This window comes from Salmo trutta, chromosome 5 (assembly GCF_901001165.1).
Source record: "Salmo trutta chromosome 5, fSalTru1.1, whole genome shotgun sequence".
NCBI lineage: Eukaryota > Metazoa > Chordata > Actinopteri > Salmoniformes > Salmonidae > Salmo > Salmo trutta.
Genome location: NC_042961.1, coordinates 16,729,100 through 16,751,086, shown reverse-complemented (window position 1 = coordinate 16,751,086; position 21,987 = coordinate 16,729,100). Strand labels below are relative to the sequence as shown.

General features: G+C 40.9%; 1 protein-coding gene across 2 annotated transcripts in view; it reads right to left on the bottom strand.

The window, feature by feature from the left end:
* LOC115193760 (cGMP-dependent protein kinase 1) overlaps positions 1 to 21,987 on the bottom strand; it is a 145,730-nt gene that overhangs the window by 121,678 nt on the left and 2,065 nt on the right. The window contains exon 1 of one of the 2 annotated variants that reach the window (XM_029752720.1): positions 1,298 to 2,122. The exons of the other annotated variant lie outside the window; for it this stretch is intronic. Coding sequence (XP_029608580.1) covers positions 1,298 to 1,602 — 305 coding nt within the window. The 5' untranslated portion in view covers positions 1,603 to 2,122. Of the gene's footprint in view, positions 1 to 1,297; positions 2,123 to 21,987 lie in introns of those variants that run through there. 2 annotated transcript variants of the gene reach the window in all.

Below are 21,987 nucleotides of genomic sequence, written 5' to 3'. Positions count from 1 at the left end.
AGCATCATCCCATATCTATTTGGTCTGTTTTGCCCTGTAGTTGCTGCCAGTTTGGAAGCCTTTGCTAATGCCTCTAGAAGTGCAAGTGACATAAAACACCAAATATTCATTAATATGATGTAATGTGTAAATACTTTACCTAGTAGCCAACCTGCTTGCACCAATCCCTTGTAAGTACATAAAAATATTGTGAAATACAAACCCCTCCCCTCAATGAATTTCATTCATTCATCCATTAATTCATTCTGATTATTGTAGCATTTGCTTTTTTACAGTATAATACAGTCAATTTTACAGTATTGTACTGTGTGTCATTACACAGAATTTGCCACCGAGCTGCCTGTAAATGACTGTCGAATTCATGGTAATCCCTTTACAGTGCATCTGTTGGGTGTCAGACATGATTAATCTACAGAAAGCTAAATGAGTTTATTATTCAACAGTAAAAAAGCTGCAATAAAGCTGGTATTTTCTGCCCTCTGTCTGTCTCCTGTTTATGTACTCACCCACATACATTTGCATATATCCTACTGACTGACTCTGCCAGGCTGGTGTGTTTGTGTGTGTGTGAGAGAGCGAGAGAGAGCGAAAATGAATTAAAGATGCAATACGTAACTTTTTGGGGACACACAAAATTCACGTAGCAATTTGACTTAAAGAGCTGTCATTCTCATTGAAAGCAAGTCTAAGAAGCATTAGATCTGTTCTATGTGCAATATTTCTTTTCTTCCAGTTTTTAAGTTTTGTTTTGTTTTTGCTCTTTTACTGTCGGTTTTGCACACCAGCTTCAAACAGCTGAAAATACAATATTATTGGATATGGAAAAAAATAGTTCACAGCGGTTTAGATGGTACAATGGTTCTCTACACTATACTTGCTTGTTTTGTCATAAACTGAAAACAGGTGAACTATTAGAATTTTACCAACCAGGAAATAGCAGACACAGTTCTGCATAGTGTATCTTTAATATTAATGGATGGGTGGATACATGAATGAATTAATTAATTAATTATTTGACATTCTTCTTTCGGCTTCTAAAGAATTTACTCACTGAGCCATTACAGTCAAATAAGGTATATCATTTGATACGCAATGGCAAAGTGCAAAAATAAAAATCATTCAATGTGGGAAACCCTTGATTTGAAATGGCAATATGATAGGTCTCACACCTGATGCGCCATAAGCACACTTAAAATAATGCACAATGGATAAACACAGCCACGGGCTGTATCACATAACGTCAAAACATGATACAGTAATGCAGAAACAGGCACCCCTGTTGTAATTGTACACCTACTGTGGACTTTTGGGGTAGAAAGGCAGCGTGACATGGCTAAGATCATGGATGTCGAATGCGGTGGGTTCGGCAGATATCGCCTGTCTCTTAGTTCGTTGGTGCTCGTGCAGCTCGGTCTGTTTGACGACCTGTTGGGTGGCCGGTTTGATAACGGACCGGTATTTATCCAGTTCGTTCTGTAGTTTTTGTATCAGTTCATCTTTCTGGTCAAGCTCCAGTTCTAGCTCATCAATGAGCGCGTCCCGCTGCCGCAGCTCCTCAATCTTCTCCTGAAGCGCGTATTGGAGGTCGCGCAAGGTACCCATGTTAATCCCAGACGCCAAGGGAACTTCAGAAAACTTTATCCAAAGCTATCCAGTTGACACTGTAGCCTATTCCTTCTCCTCTTCTACCCTGACTGAAAGCTGTATCCTGCATCAACAGCTTTAAACATATATCCTCTCTCCAGTCCTTGATTCCCAAATGGCTTGCTCTCCGTTGATGACAGAGTTTGAATATTTAAATAGGCAAATACAGTAGATGAGGCGACACTGAAGGTGAACCACCGAGAGCACCGCAGTCTGGAAATGTAAAGTTTGTCTTTATATCTCTGGCTGAGAGTGTCAGTGGTCAGGCAGGCTGGTCCTCCCCGAGTGCGTCAAACTGCGACCTGGAGAGAGCGCAAGGCGAGAAGGGCGCCTACAGGAATCCGAGGTACAATGCAGCCTGTGCGCACGTGAGTGAATCCTGTGAGAACAACATTTACAGGGGAACTGGACCAGTCTTTGGCTAACGTAAGTTGTCATTGAAATACATATATAGCGGGGGAAGTAGGGGTGCTGAAAAATCAATATCCCCCAAAATATTAATACAAAAGTATTTTATTAGTGGACTGCTATAGCCATCTGTAGTGCAGGAAAAACCTTTTTTCAAGGTCACATTTCCCATCATCAATCATGAATGATAATTCTTCAAGTTGTACCTGTGAAACGTCTCCATGCCAACCATTTGATCTCAATCATTTTCATGGGAATATGAATGTAGATCTTGAGTTATGTACAGTGTTGTTTCGAAGCACCGTGATGTTTAGAATGATGTACAGTGTGCTAATTTTAGAGCAAATAGTGTTAACAAACTGTAGAATAACTGTGTTTTGTTTCAATCAAAGCACATACACTGAGTGTACAAAACATGAACAAGAATGAGTTGAAGAGAGACTGTGCTTAAAGTAGAGAATTCAGCACATGCGCAGAAGCTTCGAACCTTTAGCTGTCGGAAAGAGGGTTTCAGAGAACTCGGATCGGCAGCCACTCCAAAAGATGTAGCGTTATTACAATATTGCTAATATGCTATATATAAATAAGTATGTGGACACCCCTTCAAATGACTGGATTCGGCTATTTCAACCAAAATAGAGCACAGAGCCATGCAATCTCCATTGACAAACAATTGCAGTACAATGGCCTTACTGAAAAGCTCACTGACGTTCAACGTGGCACCATCATTGGATGCCACCTTTCCAACAAGTCAGTTCGTAAAATTGCTGCCCTGCTAGAGCTGCTAAAGTCAACTGTAAATGCTGTTTTTGTGAAGTGGAAATGTCTAGGAGCAACAACAGCTCAGCCGCGAAGTGGTCAGCCACACAAGCTCACAGAATGGGACTGCCGAATGCTTAAGCGCGTAGCCCATAAAAATCGTGTGTCCTCGGTTACAACACTCACTACCGAGTTCCAATCTGCCTCTGGAAGCAACATCAGCACAATAACTGTTAGTCAGGAGCTTCATGAAATGGGTTTCCATGGCCAAGCAGCCACACACAAGCCTGAAATGCCAAGCAGCAGCTGGAGTGGTGTAAAGCTCACTGCCATTGGACTCTGGAGCAGTGGAAACACATTCTCTGGAGTGATGAATCAAGCTTCACCATCTGGCAGTCCGACAGACGAATCTGGGTTTGGCGGATGCCAGGAGAACGCTACCTGCTCGAATGCATAGTGCCAACAGTAAAGTTTGGTGGAGGAGGAATAATGGTGTGGGGCTGTTTTTCATGGATCGGGCTAGGCGCCTTAGTTCCAGTGAAGGGAAAGCTAAACGCTACAGCATACGTTCTAGACTATTCTGCTCTTCCAACTTTGTTGCAAAAGTTTAGGGAAGGCCCTGTTTCAGCATGACAATGCCCCCGTGCATAAAGCGAGGCGCATACAGAAATGGTTGGTTGAGATTGGTGTGGAAGAACTTGATTGGCCCCCACAGGGCCCTGAGCTCAACCCCATCGAACACCTTTGGGATGAATTGGAAGGCCGACTGCGAGCCAGGCTTAATCGCCCAGCATCAGTGCCCGACCTCAATAATGCTCTTTTGGCTGAATGGAAGCAAATCCCAGTAGCAATATTCCAACATCTAGTGGCAAGCCTTCCCAGAAGAGTGGAGGCTGTTATAGCAGCAAAGGGGGGACCATCTCCATATTAATGCCTGTGGTTGTGGAATGAGATGTTTGATCAGCAGGTGTCCACATACTTTTGGTCATGTAGTGTACCGTTTTAAGTCCTTTCAGATGTCTGATGCACGAGGGGTCAAAAAGCTATACAAGGACTTGATTCATATACACCATATAAAGGCAGAGGGATGGAGGGTGATAATGAGAATGATGATGGTGACCTGAGTAGGAGGTAACTGTATCCCTCTGGTGAGGTAATGACCAGCACCTTCCTTATCTAATCTACAGTCTTCGCTCTGAGCTGTGGTGTCAGCTTGTGTTATGTCATTAACGCATCTAAAACCCACTGAACTTCATTAGACCTTATACTCACTGGTCTCATCCAGAAGACGTTACATCACTGATGAAGGCAAATGCAGCTGAGGGTTTATGTTAAATCAAAATGCAGGGATGTGTGATATTGTAAAATCAAAGGACGGTAGTCACTAGATGGTCATGTCAAAAACGCCATTGTAATTTCGTCACTAATGACAAACAAGTAGCCTACATTAGCTTTTTATTCTTAATTTAGTGGTAGGGTCAGGCTTAAGGTCAAGGTTGGGGTTAATGGTTAGAATCTTATTTGTGGTTAGAAAGCGCTGTAGCTCTGATCCTTCCACCATGGCCAGTCACCAGACAGTATGATGACCTGAAAAAAAGATCAAAACTGCCCTCTTGTGGTTGTATGTGATACCAGTGACTGAGCAGTTAGGGAGAATATCTGACAGCGAATAAAATGTCTGGAGCACACACACTTTTGTTCAATGAAACTTAGAAACCAATGATCTAGAGAAATCCCATTATTCGATCCTAACCATGCTGAACTGTAATATATAATTTAGTGGTAGGGTCAGGCTTAAGGTCAAGGTTGGGGTTAATGGTTAGAATCTTATTTGTGGTTAGAAAGCGCTGTAGCTCTGATCCTTCCACCATGGCCAGTCACCAGACAGTATTATTCGATCCTAACCATGCTGAACTGTAATATATATCTTAATAATAATATTATTAATAATATTTTATTAATAATGATAATAATATATAATAATATATGCTTTTAGCGGCTTACAGTCATGCGTGCATACATTTTACATACGGGTGGTCCCGGGAATCAAACCCACTATACTGGCTTTGCAAGCGCCATGCTCTACAAACTAAGCTATAGAGGACCACAAACTGTGATCACACACCACAAACTGTGTCTAAAGGATCCTTCTCCGTGTTTTCGAAAAGTCTAGATAGAAGAGTTTGTGCTGCCCAACCATTCAACAGCTGATTTAACCATGTTATTATGTGCTATGACAATGCTATTACAGCTCTATTATCACACTGTAAGTCTGGCTATGATACGGTGATAGTGATATATCATATTGGCTGTAATAGTGTGGCGATGAGAGTTGGCTTGAAGATCAAGAGCCTGAACCTTTTAGTGGGTGCTTCAGGGACAACAAAGTTTAAACAACTCGGACATAATATATGATATGGTAAAACAAAAATGCTTATCACTTATGCAAAGGAACAATTTAAGTGGCAAATTTATCCTCGTTTCCCTTTTAGCTTCAGATGTAATTTGCGAGGAAATAAAGTATTAGTGTAAACAAAATACTTTACTGAAGTCCATATTACATAAACCTACAGACCTACATATTCAGGATCTTAATTTGATCACCCTGTTGCAGGATAACTTTTCTGAAACTTTCCAGGAAATGTAAAACTTGTAGTGTATTCAGGGGCGAAAATCTGATATCAACTTTGGAGGGGACAATTACATGAAATTTTCTCAAGAGCAATTCCTGAGGGGGACACCAAAAGTAGTGCTGTAACACATAGCCTACATTGTAATATGGTAAATGTATATTGAGGAACCAAAGAAATAAGATGTTTGCCGTACTCCTAACTACCGGTACCCAAAACTACACAACTAATCACAACAGCAATGCCATTGCCTTTAACAAATCTTAGTTCAGTCACCAGTTTAAGTTGAGAGTGGGGGTATCCATAGCATTTTCCAATTATGTTCCTATTTTACAAGTAAAAAAAATTGAGAACCTTTCATAATGTTGCCAAACAAAGACTCAACAAACTTACCTGAGACTCCCTGTCTCTGCCAGTCTGTCCCTGCATATCTGTCCCCAACTCTGCTGTCTGTGTGCCATCTGTTGCCTGCTCTGCCTAATGACATCATTGTGAAACATTTCCATTATAATTTCATTTCTTTCTTATGAACATTTTATCAACAAGTCTTTGAGATATTAGGCTACTAGGGTTCTTACTTTGCGTTTTGGTGTACTGAAAAATACTCTGATGTCCGTCTTTTATTTTTCTGCCATTTTTCTACATGGCTGGCTGGCTACACACACACACACAGTGTGTAGGTTATTTACAGTAGGAGATGGGCTTCTATCATCTTATCTTTTATCATTCTATTTGGGCTTCGATCTAAAAGGTAGCTAGCAAATGTGAAACGGATTAAAATGACAAGAGTTGACAGCTGTATGAGTTCACCATTTACACAACATATGCTGCAACCTTTTGAAATTTTAATAGTTTGTTTCATATTGGCTGGCTTCCAACAATAGCTGAATTTGCAAAGCTAGCGAGCACCAATTCCGTTTCAGTGGTGTTTGCTATAATCTTTGCTACCCGGGTTAAATAAAGGTGAAATAAAAGAAAGAAATAAAAGTTACCTTGCGACAATTTAGCTTTTGCAACGAGACCATTAAATATATTTAAGACAATGGTAGAAGAGAGTATAGTTCTGTTCAGTTTGGACTTCAGTTTATCGCTAACCTTATCACAGGGACTTTGAAGCACTAACTTACATCATCTGCATGCTGATCTTGGAATAAATTGACGATAGCAAAGATTCCATCTTTGACGAGGCCACATAAATGGAATAATTACTAGCTAGCTTAATAGTTCATATTTGCCCGCTAGCTCTGCATATTCAGCTAGTGTGTTTGCGCGATTGACTGGATTAACCTCACGTCAGTTACGTTCATTGAGTGCCTTTCAGACAGTGGATACCACCCCTCTGTTACCTTGCCAACTTAGGAACTGGCAGTGGATCAAACCATTGTGAGGCAAAGGGTGGGGGGGTCGCAATCTTTTGAAACTTAAAAACGCACTATTAAGTGTCTATAATCAGCACAATTGCTTTCATTGCGTATTATTAATATTATTTAAATTACATAGTTATGTTTCAGTGATATATTGGGGGGGACAAATCATATTTTTCCCAGGATGGGGGGGTTGTGTCCCCCCCGTCCCCCCCGGGATTTCCGCCCCTGAGTGTATTTGAAGTTTGAAAAGGCTTCTGAAGTTTGAAGTTCCACTTTGAAATTCCAGTTGATTTTCCCTTACGAAAAATGTATTAACCCCTACAAAAATGTCCAATAATTATAATCCGCATAATAATTCACATTTCTTGTCGCTGCAGGATTATTTTCCTGCTGTAGCAAACTGGCTCAAATTAAGATCCTACAACTGTATGAGGCATTCTAGGTACAGGACTTTTTCCTGGCCAAGTAATATGACCAGGAAAACATGCCCTGCATCACAATACTTCCCTTTATGGAAAAAAAGACTGGAATAAGAAGTATAGTGGATGGACACTCAGTCGAACCCATGCTTAAACCAATGCTTTTATATTTGTAGGGAGTAGGGCACTGATCACATCAACTCCTGGCACTAGGAATTATTTACATCTTCTGGATGGCCGCTGTTTTGCAAACTCCGACCCAACTTTGCTATTTTGACATTTATTTTTACTCTATTTTCACGAAATGTATCCGTTATTATTTCTTACAACTGTCAAGAACTCTTGAACATCAGATCGGCAGTTACTTACCCCAATTCCTTCTTCTACTTCGATTCATCTGCCCCGGACTCTCTCTGTAATTCCAACCCAATTTCCGGGCTACCCAAGAGGAAAAACCGGTGTTAGAGAGGCAAGAGAGGGGGGATCCTGGTGAGATTAAGGCAAAGGGAAAACCGGCCATCTCTTCCCTCCATTCTACTGGTTAATGTACAGTCACTTGATAATAAAATGGATGACCTCTGATCGCGGATTGTCTACCAACGGGACTCTCGGAACTGCAATATTCTTTGCTTTTCAAAAACCTGGCTCTCGGACAAGATAACCCCATGGCTATCCAACTCGATGGATTCTCCATTCACCGGGTGGACAGGATAGTGAAGTCAGGGAAATCGAGAGGGGAGGGGTTTGCCTCTTCATCAACTCAAAGTGGTGTGCTAATTCCAGTGCGGTGGAAGTGTCAACCCACTGTTTACCCATCTTGGAATACCTGATGGTCAAATGCTGACCCTTCTACCTCCCGAGGTAGTTTTCAGCTGTTATAGTGACTGCTGTATGCAGGACAATGAAAAGAACAAGCTGGCGCTTGTACGAACTGTACAAGGCTATAAACAAGCAGGAAAACCTATACCCAGAGGCTGCCTTTCTGGTTGCCGCGATTTTAATTCGGCGTCACTAAGTCATGTGATGCCCTATCTTTCATCTACACGTCTCCAACGCCACAAGCAGCGATAAAGTCCTAGACCACTGCTATTGTGCATGAAGCAAACTTGACAATGAAGCATTAGGTACACCTCTACTCCACAATGATGGTCAATAGGTCAACTTTCAGCAACCAGATAAGTAGATAATAAGCAAGCATACAAGGCCCTCCCTTGTCCGCCATTCGGTAAATCAGATCATTACTGCATACTTTCGCTTCCTGTTTACAAGCTGAAGCTGAAACAGAAAGTACCAACAATTCTCTCCATTGAGATATGGTCACCAGACTCAGAGGTTATGCTACAGGACTGCTTTGCTAGCGTTGATTGGAATATGTTTCGGGACATTGGAAATACATCAGCGACATTGTACCCATGGTGAGAGTTTGCTGCTTCTCCAATCAAAAGCCCTGGATTAACACTGAGGTTGGTACTAAACTAAAGAACAGGGCTACCACACATGGAGCTTTTTCCTGGCCAAGTGATATGCTACAGCAAAAGACTGAAATAAGTACAAGAAGGCCTGCTATTTCCTTCGCAGAGTCATCAAACGAGCAAAAGGACAATATAGGAATTAGGTGGAATCATATTGCACAGGCTCCGACGCCCGCCGCATGTGGCAGGGGCTACAGTCCATTACGGATTACAAAGGAAGACCCAACCGTGATCTGCCTAACGATGCCTCTCTACCAGACAAACTCAATGCATTTTATGCACGTTTTGACAACAACAACATCAAGATGGGTGTGAGGGCTGTCACCGACCCAGAGGATTGGGCGATGTCGCTCTCCGAGGCTGACGTGAGAGGGTCTTTAATCAGGTCAACCCCCGCAAGGACACGGGCCCCGAAGGTATTCCAAGGTGCATTCTCAGAGCATGTGCAAAACAGCTGGAAGGCATATTCACAATAATTTTCAACCTCTCCTTGTCCCAGTCTGTAATCCCCACATGTTTTAAGATGACCACAATCATTCCTGTTCCTAAGAACTCTAAGGCTTCAAGCCACTATGACTACCGCCCTGTAGCACTCACTTCTGTAATCATGAAGTGCTTTGAGAGGCTTGTTATGGCACACATTAACTCCACCATCCCAGACACCCTAGACCTACTCCAATTAGCATACCGCCTCAACAGATCCATAGACGACACAATCTCAATTGCTCTCCACACTGCCCTCACCGACCTAGATAAGAGGAATACCTATGTGAGAATACTGTTCATTGACTACAGCTCAATGTTCAACACCATTGTCCCCTCCCAGATCGTCACCGAGCTTAGGACACTGGGTCTGAACACCTTGCTCTGCAACTGGATCCCAACTTCCTGACGGGCCGACCCCAGATGGTGAGGGTAGGCAACATCACCTCTGCCACGCTGACCCTTAACACAGGGGTGTGTCCCCTTCTGCACTCCCTCTTCACCCACAACTGTGTGGCCACGCACGACTCCAACACCATTATCAAGTTCGCTGACGACACGACGGTAGTAGGCCTGATCACCGATGACGATGAGTCAGCCTACAGGGAGGAGGTCAGTAACCTGGTAGTGTGGTGCTGGACCAACAACCTCTCCCTCAACGTTAGCAAAACCAAGGAGCTGATCGTGGGCTACAGGAAATGGGGGGGGGGCGAGCACGCCCCAATCCACATCGACTGGACGGCAGTGGAGCAGGTAGACAGCTTCAAATTCCTCTGTGTCCAAATCACTAAAGACTTAAAAGGATCTAAACACACATGCACAGTCGTGAAGAAGGCGTGACAGTGTCTCTTCCCCCTCAGGAGGTTGAAAAGGTTTGGCACGGGCCCTCAAATCCTTAAAAGGTTCTATAGCTGTACCATTGAGAGCATATTGACTGGCTGCATCACTGCTTGGTTTGGCAATAGCACCGCCCTCGATTGCATGGTGCTACAGAGGGTTGTGCAGACAGCCAAGTACATCACTGGGGCCGAGCTCCCTGCCATCCAGGACCTCTATATCAGGCGGTGTGAAAAGAAGGCCCGGAAAGACTCATCAAAGACTTCAACCACCCAAGCCATAGACTATTTTCTCTGCTGCTGCATGGCAAGAGGTACCGGTGCATCAACTCTGACACCAACTGGCTCTTGAACAGATTATATCACCAAACAATACGACTGATAAATAGCTAACAAATTAGCTACACAGACTATCTGTACAGCTTGTATCTTTAATGACCTTTTATTTTATTATGCACACTCACACACATCACACCCAAACACTCCATCATTTGCTCACTCACATATAATATGCACATGCATTTATACTGACTCTACACACCCGCACACCCAGTCACATACAAGCTGCTGCTACTCTCTTTATCCTATATCCTGTTGCCTAGTCCCCTTACCCCTCTACATACAGTGCATTCGGAAAGTATTCAGACCCCTTGACTTTTTCCACATTTTGTTATGTTACAACCTTATTCTACAATGGATTAAATAAAAAATGTTCCTCATCAATCTACACACAATACCCCATAATGGCAAAGTGAAAATAGGTTTTTAGAAAATGCTTACAAATGTATTCAAAATAAAAAACAGAAATACCTTATGTACTTAAGTATTCAGACCCTTTGCTATGAGACTCGAAATTGAGCTCAGGTGCATCCTGTTTCAATTGATCATCCTTGAGATGTTTCTACAACTTGATTGGAGTCCACCTGTGGTAAATTAAATTGATTGGTCATGATTTGGAAAGGCACACACCTGTCTATATAAGGGCCCACAGTAAACAATGCATGTCAGAGCAAAAACCAAGCCATGAGGTTGAAGGAATTGTCTGTAGAGCTCCGAGACAGGGTTGTTTTGAGGCTTAGATCTGGGGAAGGGTACCAAAAAATGTCTGCGGCATTGAAGGTCACCAGGAACACAGTGGCTTCCATCATTCTTAAATGGGAGAAGTTTGGAACCACCAAGACTCTACCTAGAGTTGGCCGCCCGGCCAAACTGAGCAATCGGGGGAGAAGGGCCTTGGTCAGGGAGGTGACCAAGAACCCAATGGTCACTCTGACAGAGCTCCAGAGTTCCTCTATGGAGATGGAAGAACCTTCCAGAAGGACAACCATCTCTGCAGCACTCCACCAATCAGGCCTTTATGGTAGAGTGGCCAGACGGAAGCCAAAAGGCACCTAAAGGACTCAGACCGTGAGAAACAAGATTCTCTCATCTGATGAAACCAAGATTGAACTCTTTGGCCTGAATGCCAAGTGTCACGTGTGTAGGAAACGTGCACCATCCCTACGGTGAAGCATGGTGGTGGCAGCATCATGCTGTGGGGATGTTTTTCAGTGGCAGGGACTGTGAGACTATCAGGATCGAGGGAAAGATGAACGGAGCAAAGTACAGAAAGATCCTTGATGAAAACCTGCTCGAGAGCACTCAGGAACTCAGACTGGGGCAAAGGTTCACCTTCCAACAGGACAACAACCCTAACCACACAGCCAAGACAGCGCAGGAGTGGCTTCGGGACAAGTCTCTGCATGTCCTTGAGTGGCCCAGCCAGAGCCCAGACTTGAACCTGATCGAACATCTCTGGAGAGACCTGAGCTGTGCAGCAATGTTCCCATCCAACCTGACAGATCTTGAGAGCATCTGCAGAGAAGAATGGGAGAAACTCCCCAAATACAGGTGTGCCAAGCTTGTAACATCATACCCAAGAAGACTCAGGGCTGTAATCACTGCCAAAGGTGCTTCAACAAAGTACTGAGTAAAGGTCTGAATACTTATGTAAATGTGATATTGCAGTTTTTGGGGGGGGGGGTTTGCTAAAATGTCTAAAAACCATTTTTTTTGTTTTTTTCTACTAAAACATTGTTATTGATTATTGCATTGATGGGTTTTGAGTTTTCAAGAAAAGCATTTCACTGTACTTGTGCATGAAGCAAACTTGAGAATGAAGCATTAGGTACACCTCTACTCCACAATGATGGTCAATAGGTCAACTTTCAGCAACCAGATAAGTAGATAATAACCTAAATGGCACCTGACCCTACTCCTTCTGGCTACATCTAGAAGTTTCATCCACATACTTTATGGCCAAATTTACATTACACATTAAACATGTGTTGCTCCCTTTGATCTTCCTCCTCTCATCCCCTCCTTTCCCCTCCATCCCTCCCAGCTTTGCAGCCTCCCTATGCCCTTCAAACCAACTCTGTGTCGGAGACAGGCTTTAAATTTCATCTCCCTTTACTTCCAGCTCAGCCCTTTCCTATGGCGATCAATAGGAACAGGATCCATTGCTACAGGCTCTGTAATCTGATGATGGCTGGTGCCAGGTTCTGACACTAATAGAGGTCACCCTGTCTCAGTGTCTCGGACCCCTAGCGGAGCCACGAGCAGGTAGACAAAGCCAGATCCGTTAAATAACGACACACATCCCATTCTTTAACCAGGAATTAAGACATGCCATCCTTTTCATCAGCTAACTGTGGCCTTGGAACACTACTGTAACAGCAACCGTGAAGGTATTCTTCTTAATAGAAGAGAACAAATACCAGAAGACTTGAAAGGAATTATTTTTCACTTTCATGGCATTACTCTTTATGGATAATGACAGTGTCTTCTGACAGATGGCGTCATGCTAAAGTGACACATGTTTCCAGGAGCCAGCTGCCTTGCAAACTGTGGAAAAATCTAGATTTTGTTCATCAGTTTGACACTAGTTCCTAACTTCTGAAAATCACTGCGCTTTCCCATTAATCGCTATGGAACACCAGCAGACCTAAAGGCCTGAATACATTTGTTATCAAAACATTATTTCTAAACATTTCTTCATTATTCTTATTTTTTCAGAAGGATCATTATGGCCTGACAGAGCACTGTGTAATTCATTAACACTCTTGTCATCTTCTTGTCATTTAGTTCTTTCAGAGCAATTTGTTTGTGTAAAAATGTAAATTCCTTTTATCTGGTTACCTGACAGTCAGTTTCTATTGGCCTTTTATTGTTTGTGCAGTGGGTTCTGTTTCCAATCGAATCCAGACCCACATAATGGTTAGTATTTGATAACTGTAGGCAGATAATAACCCAAATCTAGTCTTGAGTTTCAGTAATGTAAATTAACCATGACGAGAGACAGTGCGAAATTGTCTCGCCACAAACTAGCTCATGTTAACACAATTTGGCTCTGTAATTTCACTGTGCACATCATGTCAGCATTGAGTCGTTCCATGTCATTTCAGCAAGCCATAACACCCACCATCTCAGATTGTTCTAAAATCCTTTGCGTAGTTAGAAACAGGTAAGATAGGCATAACTGAAACATTATTTTGTTGAAATGTAATTTGATCTCTTAGAAATTAAGCTAATTAAGTGCATCTAAATTGGTCATTTTAATCTATAGCATTCAGATAATATTCAATAAATATAGTACCCAAAATCCGATCTGGACCAAACTTCTTCCTACCAATGAACACATGAGAAATCAATTGAAATGGTCAAAACACCCACATATATTTTTACCTGTTCAGAGATATTAGTCATTGAAGTCACTTGCATTATTTACCATAAATTAGTGTGAAAGTACCTGGTTTTGACCACTAGATGCAGCGGTTCCTACTATACTGCCACACTCTTTCATCCATTCTGCTTGTTTCTTGTGTTTATTTTATAGATAATGATAATAAAATAATAATAATTGATTTAACTTGTTTAGAGCTTTTCATTAAATTAAATCATCTCAAAGTGCATAAAAAGCGAAACAAACAAACAACACATTTAAATTGACATGGTACAGATGGAGATTGAATGTCTCTGTTCGGCTTGGGATGAAAGGCTGGGAGTTGAGGCAGTTTGGATTGGAAAGGCAGTGTAGCTTCATGGGAGGGGGCATCGATGGTACAGCCAGAGAGAAACAAAGACAGTCTGACAAACAGTTCACATCATATGTTTCTCCAACGGTCAGTTCCTCTATAGGACCCACTCCTCCGTAGGTACTGGTCCTCCATTGCTGAACAAGTGGCACCCACCTGGGTGATGCCACGGCTGCTGCACAAATAAACACCACATCTTGCCAGCGGTCAAGAACAGTCCCTGAGCCTCTTCTGCCATCTCTAGAAACAGCATGCAGTACTTGTTGTAATTCTTGATGACAGATTAAACCACAGAGCCGGGGATGCATTATTTGAATCAAAACAGCCAACTAGCTATAAGCCAAAAACACTGTATATACTTTCCAATCACAATTCTGCAACTCTAAAAGTCAAGATCACGAGATGTAAGTGATCAACCCCCAGAGCAGTCAAACCCCAAAACATCTATATAAGAAAATGCTACAAACATCCGATAGATCACAACATTTTCTTTGCAACTTTGTTTAGAAAACCAATAGCTTTTGTTGATGATGAAAATAAATAGTGTGGCCATCATTACAATTCAAGCAAGTTCTCCATGAAAGTAATTCAGTTTGTCCTTCTCTTAGAAACCTAATTCTTCAACCCCAACTCTCCTTGAATAGTGCAACACATAGAAGCTCTCTGAGAGGGCTATCCCTATGGTGCAATTATCAAACTGTATGAAGAATTTTGCTACAAGCCCAAAACTTTGATGGAGAAATGGGCTAGGGGGTAAAATGTTGCGACAACCCTAAAAAAAAAAAAAGAATACAATTCTAAACCATTGCATGGCAGTCATATGTTTTCAATCAAATTCTTAGAAAGCAGCTCTATCTGTAGTGTTTTTAGTGACATTTACTATTAAACCCAACCCAGCCCAATACCATTACCGTTGCAAAACAATATACAGTGTGCGTTTGAGACTGTTACCACTGAAGAGCATTATAGGCCATAACATTGAAACCATTAGAACTTCAGTAACCTAAGGGTTTGCTTGTTCACCGTGAATGATCTAACACACACAAAGAGGCCGTGGACACAGATTAAGCATAAGAGAAGGAAAAACTGAATTGCTTTTATGGAAGACTGGTATGAATTGTCGGCAGAAGCTACTGGTTTTCTATCCAAAGTTGCAAAGGAAATGTGATCTAAATAATAAACGCGAGACCAGCAAAATGTATAAAAGAGCCTGGCAGTATAGCAGGAAAAGCGGCATCTAGTGGTCAAAATCTAGTACTTTCACACTAATGGATGGTAAATAATGCAAGCAACTTCAATGACACATTTCTTTGAACAGGGGAAAATAACTATCACCAGATTCACAGGGAATACATTACATACAGTTTCAGTCAAAAGTTTGAACACACCTACACATTCAAGGGTTTTCTTTATTTTTACTATTTTCTAAATTGCAGAATAATAGTGAAGACATCAAAGCTATTAAATAACACATATGGAATCATGTAGTAACCAAAAAAGTTTTAAACAAATCAAAATATATGTTAGATTTGAGATTATTCAAAGTAGCCACCCTTTGCCTTGATGACAGCTTTGCACAGTCTTGGCATTCTCTCAACCAGCTTCACCTGGAATGCTTTGCCAACAGTCTTGAAGGAGTTCCCACATACGCTGAGCACTTGTTGGCTGCTTTTCCTTAACTCTGCGGTCCAACTCATCCCAAACCATCTCAATTGGGTTGAGGTCGGGTGATTTTGGAGGCCAGGTCATCAGGTCATCTGATGCAGCACACAGCCTGGAGGTGTTTTGGGACATTGTCCTGTTGAAAAACAAATGATAGTCCCACTAAGCGTTAACCAGATGGGATGGCGTATCACTGAAGAATGCTGTGGTAGCCATGCTGGTTAAGTGTGCCTTGAATTCTAAATAAATCACAGACAGTGTCACCAGCAAATCACCCCCACACCATCACACCTCCTCCATGCGTAATGGTAGGAATCACACATGTGGAGATCATCCGTTCACCTACTCTGCGTCTCACAAAGACACAGCGGTTCAGAACCAAAAATATACAATTTGGACTCATCAGACAAAAGGACAGATTTCCACTGGTCTAATGTTCATTGCTCGTGTTTCTTGGCCCAACCAAGTCTCTTCTTCTTATTGGTGTCCTTTAGTAGTGGTTTCTATGCAGCAATTCGACCATGAAGGCCTGATTCACTCAGTCTCCTCTGAACAGTTGATGTTGAGATGTGTCTGTTACTTGAACTCTGTGAAGCATTTATTTGGGCTGCAATTTCTGAGGCTGGTAACTCTAATTAACTTATCCTCTGCAGCAGAGATAAATCTGGGTCTTCCTTTCCTGTGACGGTCCTCATTAGAGCCAGTTTCATCATAGCGCTTGATGGTTTTTGCGACTGCACTTGAAGAAACTTTCAAACTTCTTGAAAGTTTCCGGATTGACTGACCTTCATGTCTTAAAGTAATGTGAGCGTTTAGTCATGGTAATTAGGCTTCTCCAAGTTCTGATGATGCTGATGGTCATTAGTAGCCTACCAAACTAACTAACTGCCTGGTACTCAGCACTCTGTTAATCAAACACTTCATGAGAGCCCATGAGCTCATATTGCACAATACTTATTATATAGGCTATGCAATTGCGTGAGAAAACAGAGTGATGGCCTCTATTAAAAGAGGAGGACCCCATCAGCTTTCTACAGGATAGGCCTACTATATTTATTTCTTAACTTTCCTACTATTAAGCACATTGCTTCTCTTTAAAACAGGACTATAGCCTACCTGGCTTGGATGAAAATGAACCACGGGAAAGAGCCCTCCATTCGTTATTTAAGTGCATACAGTAGATTACATTTTGTTTCGAGACAGATGTAGGATAATGGTCCATTCTAAATCAAAAGACATTTCACACATATTATTTAGTATATGTAAAGACAAGATTAAATCAAGAATAGTCTGATGGGTGACAAAATTAGCCTATCACTTGTGAATAATATATTATCACTTGTGAATGATGCCCAACTTGTGTCCAGTAAGGCAATAAACAGCACATGCCTTTTTTTGCAACTTATTCAAATCATAGTCGCACACCTCATGTAGCCTAGCCAATAGGCCTATATGTTTTGATAAGGTTTGTATCACAACTAAAGTGGCCAAATAACTTCTTAAAATGAAGCATATTAATCCGCTTTACAACAGGTGTAGATGTCATAGTTGTCGTAGGCTGAAGGAGAAGCGGACCAAAGTGCAGCGTGTGTGTCGTTCCACATTTTATTTATACTATGAAACTATGCAATACATAAATAAACTGAATGTCAAAAAAACAACAAACCGTGACGCAGAGGTGAAAACATACACTACTCAAAATTAATCTCCCACAAAGCCACGTGGGGGAAAAAAACCTACTTAAGTATGATCTCCAATTACAGACAACGAGAACCAGCTGCCTCTAATTGGAGATCATCCCAAACAAAACCAACATAGAAATACAAAACTAGAACATGAACATAGAAATACAAAACATAGAAAAACACCCCCTGTCACACCCTGACCTACTCTACCATAGAAAACAAAATCTTATTATGGTCAGGACGTGACAGTAGAGCCTAACTGGCAAACTATACATACACAGCGCATGAGTTTCAAGTTTAAAAATACACCTTTATAACAAAAGCATTACATGCATAATCGCATTTGCAGTCACTTTTGAGAATGGGGTTTTTCCGCTATGGAACATTCGCACTTATAGCCTACTGCCATGTGCACATTGCTGTGCTTATAATATGAAGAAATAGCCTAATAACATTTCAACATTTTAAGCTAAACATTCTGATCTGTTACGTCAGCCTCAATGCTTAAAAAAGTTTTTTTTGATGCAAGTGGTTGTATTAATTTGGGATGTATCGCATCACCCAACTGTCCAAGACTATGTTTGGAATATTTATTTCTCGCACAGAACAGAATAGGTCAACTTTTGTACTATGGGGGAGAGTAGATTAAAATAGGCTAGTGCTTTTGCTGTTCATTAGGCCTTCTCATCATGTTGACTGACAAAAAGAAAATGTAGACAGTTCTTCCAATATCTTCAATATGCGCCTTGGAATTGGATAAGGATGCACGCAGTTGTGTCCCCGATGTGTCTGTCTTCACTTGTAGCCTTTGAGACAGACCCGATCACGTGACGGACATTGGCTGATAATTATTGACCTATTTGAGAGAGCCATGTGAGTGAGAGGGGCTTTGAAGCATGCAGCCAGGAGAAGGGATTTATAATTATTATATTCAGCCCAAGGGCACAATGGCCACTGGCAGCAAAAGGCATGTTTTTTATTAAGGGGCATTATGGCCACACAAAGGGGATCCCGCCGGGAAATTTGAGGCATTATCAAATTGTGAATGAAGTGTGTACAGCCTTGAGGTCGACCGATTAATCGGCATGGCCAATTAATTAGGGTCGATTTCAAGTTTTCATAACAATCGGTAATCTGCATTTTTGGATGCCGATTATGGCCGATTACATTGCAATCCACGAGGAGACTGCGTGGCAGGCTGACCACCTGTTACGAGAGTGCAGCAAGGAGCCAAGGTAAGTTGCTAGCTAGTATTAAACTTATCTTGTAAAAAACAATCAATCTTAAAATAATCACTATTTAACTACACATGGTTGATGATATTACAAGTTTAACTAGCTTGTCCCGCGTTGCATTTAATCAATGCGTTGCGTGTAATTTATCATCGAATAACAGTCTACTTCGCCAACCGTGTGATGATTTAACAAAAGCGCATTCGCGTCAGGGTATATGCAGCAGTTTGGGCCGCCTGGCTCGTTGCGAACTGTGTGAAGACCATTTCTTCCTAACAAAGACCGTAATTAATTTGCCAGAATTTTACATAATTATGACATCACACTGAAGGTTGTGCAATGTAACAGCAATATTTAGACTTAGGGATGCCACCCTTTCGATAAAATACGGAACGGTTCCGTATTGTTTTCGAAATGATAGTTTCTGGATTTGACCATATTAATGACCTAAGGCTTGTGTTTCTGTATGTTATTATATTATAATTAAGTGTATGATTTGATATTTGATAGAGCAATCTGACTGAGCGGTGGTAGGCAGCAGCAGGCTTATAAGCATTCATTCAAACAGAGCTTTCCTGCGTTTGCAAGCAGCTCTACGCAATGCTTGAAGCACAGCGCTGTTTATGACTTCAAGCCTATCAACTCCCGAGATTAGGCTGGCAATACTATAGTGCTTATAAGAACATCCAATAGTCAAAGGTATATGAAATACAAATGGTATAGAGAGAAATAGTCCTATAATTCCTATAATAACTACAACCTAAAATTTCTTAACTGGGAATATTGAAGACTCGTGTTATTGATGTATTATGTTAAGTTAAATTAAAAGTGTTCATTCAGTATTGTTCTAATTGTCATTATTACAAATATATATATGAAAATCGTCTGATTAATCGGTATCAGCTTTTTTTGGTCATCCAATAATCGGTATCGGCGTTGAAAAATATTAATCGGTCGACCTCTAGTACAGCCTGCGCGAAAAAACAAAGCAGAGCTCATGCGTTTCATGCAACTTTTTTCAAATCATGATTAGAGTTGCATCATGCAGCCTTAGAATGTATTAAAAATCTAAACCTATAGCCTAAAGCTTGTATCACAACTAAAGTTACATAAATAATTCTAAATTAAGCATATAGGATTACCTGTTTCTTTGTTAACCGCTCAACACAGAAAAGTCACATGTGCACACTCCCTCAAAACGTTTGGAGAAAATATCCTTTCTATTTTATTCAGCTGTGTTTAATTGTATTCTTCATACTATAAAATAATATAAAACAATGTCACGGAATTTTGTCTGCTAAATGAACTAGCGTAGCCCACAGCCAAATGGCATAGCCAGATCAGGGCCTAACATAAGGACAACTCAGAGTATGCTATACTGTGCTTCTGCAATAGACTACATTTTCTTCATATCATGTTTCTTTAGACCTGTCTAAAATAAATAATGGATTTATTGTGACGGTGTAGGCTACATTACATGGATGTATTAGACTTATTTATTGAAATGTTCCAAAGGTCTGTCTCAAAGACTTGTAGGCCATGTGTGGAAGCCAGGAGACGCTAAATGTGTTTATGTTAATTAACGGTCAATTACCGTGAGACAGATAGTTCTTTTCTTGATAATCACCGGCTGACAAAATTTCATGACAGCCACAGCCCTAGGTGGGGGGGTGCATGGGGGGGTGCATGGGTGGGTGACAACAACAACAAAATCCTCATGTCTTACTCATTGGTAGTAAGAAGTCTGGTCCAAATTGGATATTTTTTACCTCTATTTATTGAATATTAGCTGGATCCTATAAATTAAAATGGCTAGTTTGGGTGCAATCGATAAGCTTCATTTCTCAGAGATCTAATTCAATTTCAAAAAAATGTTTCATGGATTCTAATTTGATCTGTTACTAACTACAGAAGCAATTTCAGGACAATCTGAAATGGAGGGTTTCAAAATCTTCTTTCTTGTGCTTTTTGAAGTGGAACGATCCTATTACAAGCCATTTGTCCTGATTAGCTTTTATTACTGTACTGAGGATATGTGGTGTGTGTGTGTGTGTGTGTGTGTGTGTGTGTGTGTGTGTGTGTGTGTGTGTGTGTGTGTGTGTGTGTGTGTGTGTGTGTGTGTGTGTGTGTGTGTGTGTGTGTGTGTGTGTGTGTGTGTGTGTGTGTGTGTGTCAATATCACAGGAATAAAAAGGAAATGACAGTGAAATCCACAGTGAAGCAGACTATGAATGAGCCTGTGTTGTTCAGGAAGCATATAAAATAACAGAAAACTAATGTAGGTGCTATTTGTGCATGACTGTGGTATGTTGAATTGCCCTTGTTAAATTGTCAGGAATATATTCCAATATTTTTATCAATACTTTATCTGAAGTGTATGCTTAGTAACTTCTTAGGCCGGATATCATTGAATCAATCTGATTAGGCCTACAGAAGAGGCATTCATCCCATTCTAAAATAACAGATCTGTATCCATTCATTTCCTCTGTGTTTGCTATCATGATGTAAAATTTCACAGTCAGTTACCAGACCAAGGGAGTCGGTCCTTCAAAGAATGAACCCTAATATTTTAGAACATCAAACACTGAAGCTACAAAGGCGCAAAGCAAGGTGATGAGGAGAGCATATTGTCAAACAAAGAGTTTTCTATTGGAGTATTTAAGGGGTAGTTCACCCAAATTACAAAATGAAATTGGTTTCCTTACCCTGTAGGCAGCCTATGGACAAGGTACGACAGCAATCCATGCTTTGGTTTTATTTCCCTGGTAATGTTTCCAAATGCTAATGTTCAAGAATTTTTGGCACAAATCCCATTCAGGTCATGGGACCAATATTATAATTTTTAATGTCTAAACCATCCGAAAGTATCTCAGATGTATTGTGAAGCTCAACAAAGTCCCTTATTATAGAAGGCTGTTTTAACATGTATTCATTTAAAAAATATATAAATAATTGCATTTTTATATTAATAATGATATTTTTATATCAAAAAAGTATTTATCAATATCAAAAATGTGAATTGTTCAAATAACATTTACAATTGTCAATATTAATTATTCAAATGTTTTATATCGATAATTTAATTATTGATATCAATAATGTATTTCTATCAAACATTTTATTATAATGACCTTTTTATTTGATTTATTTAACCTTTATTTAACTAGGCAAGTCAGTTAAGAAGAAATTGTTATTTACAATGACGGCCTACTCCGGCCAAACCCGGACGACGCTCGGCCAATTGTGCGCCGCCCTATGGGACTCCAAATCACGGCCTGATGTGATACAGTCTGGATTCAAACCAGGGACTGGTTC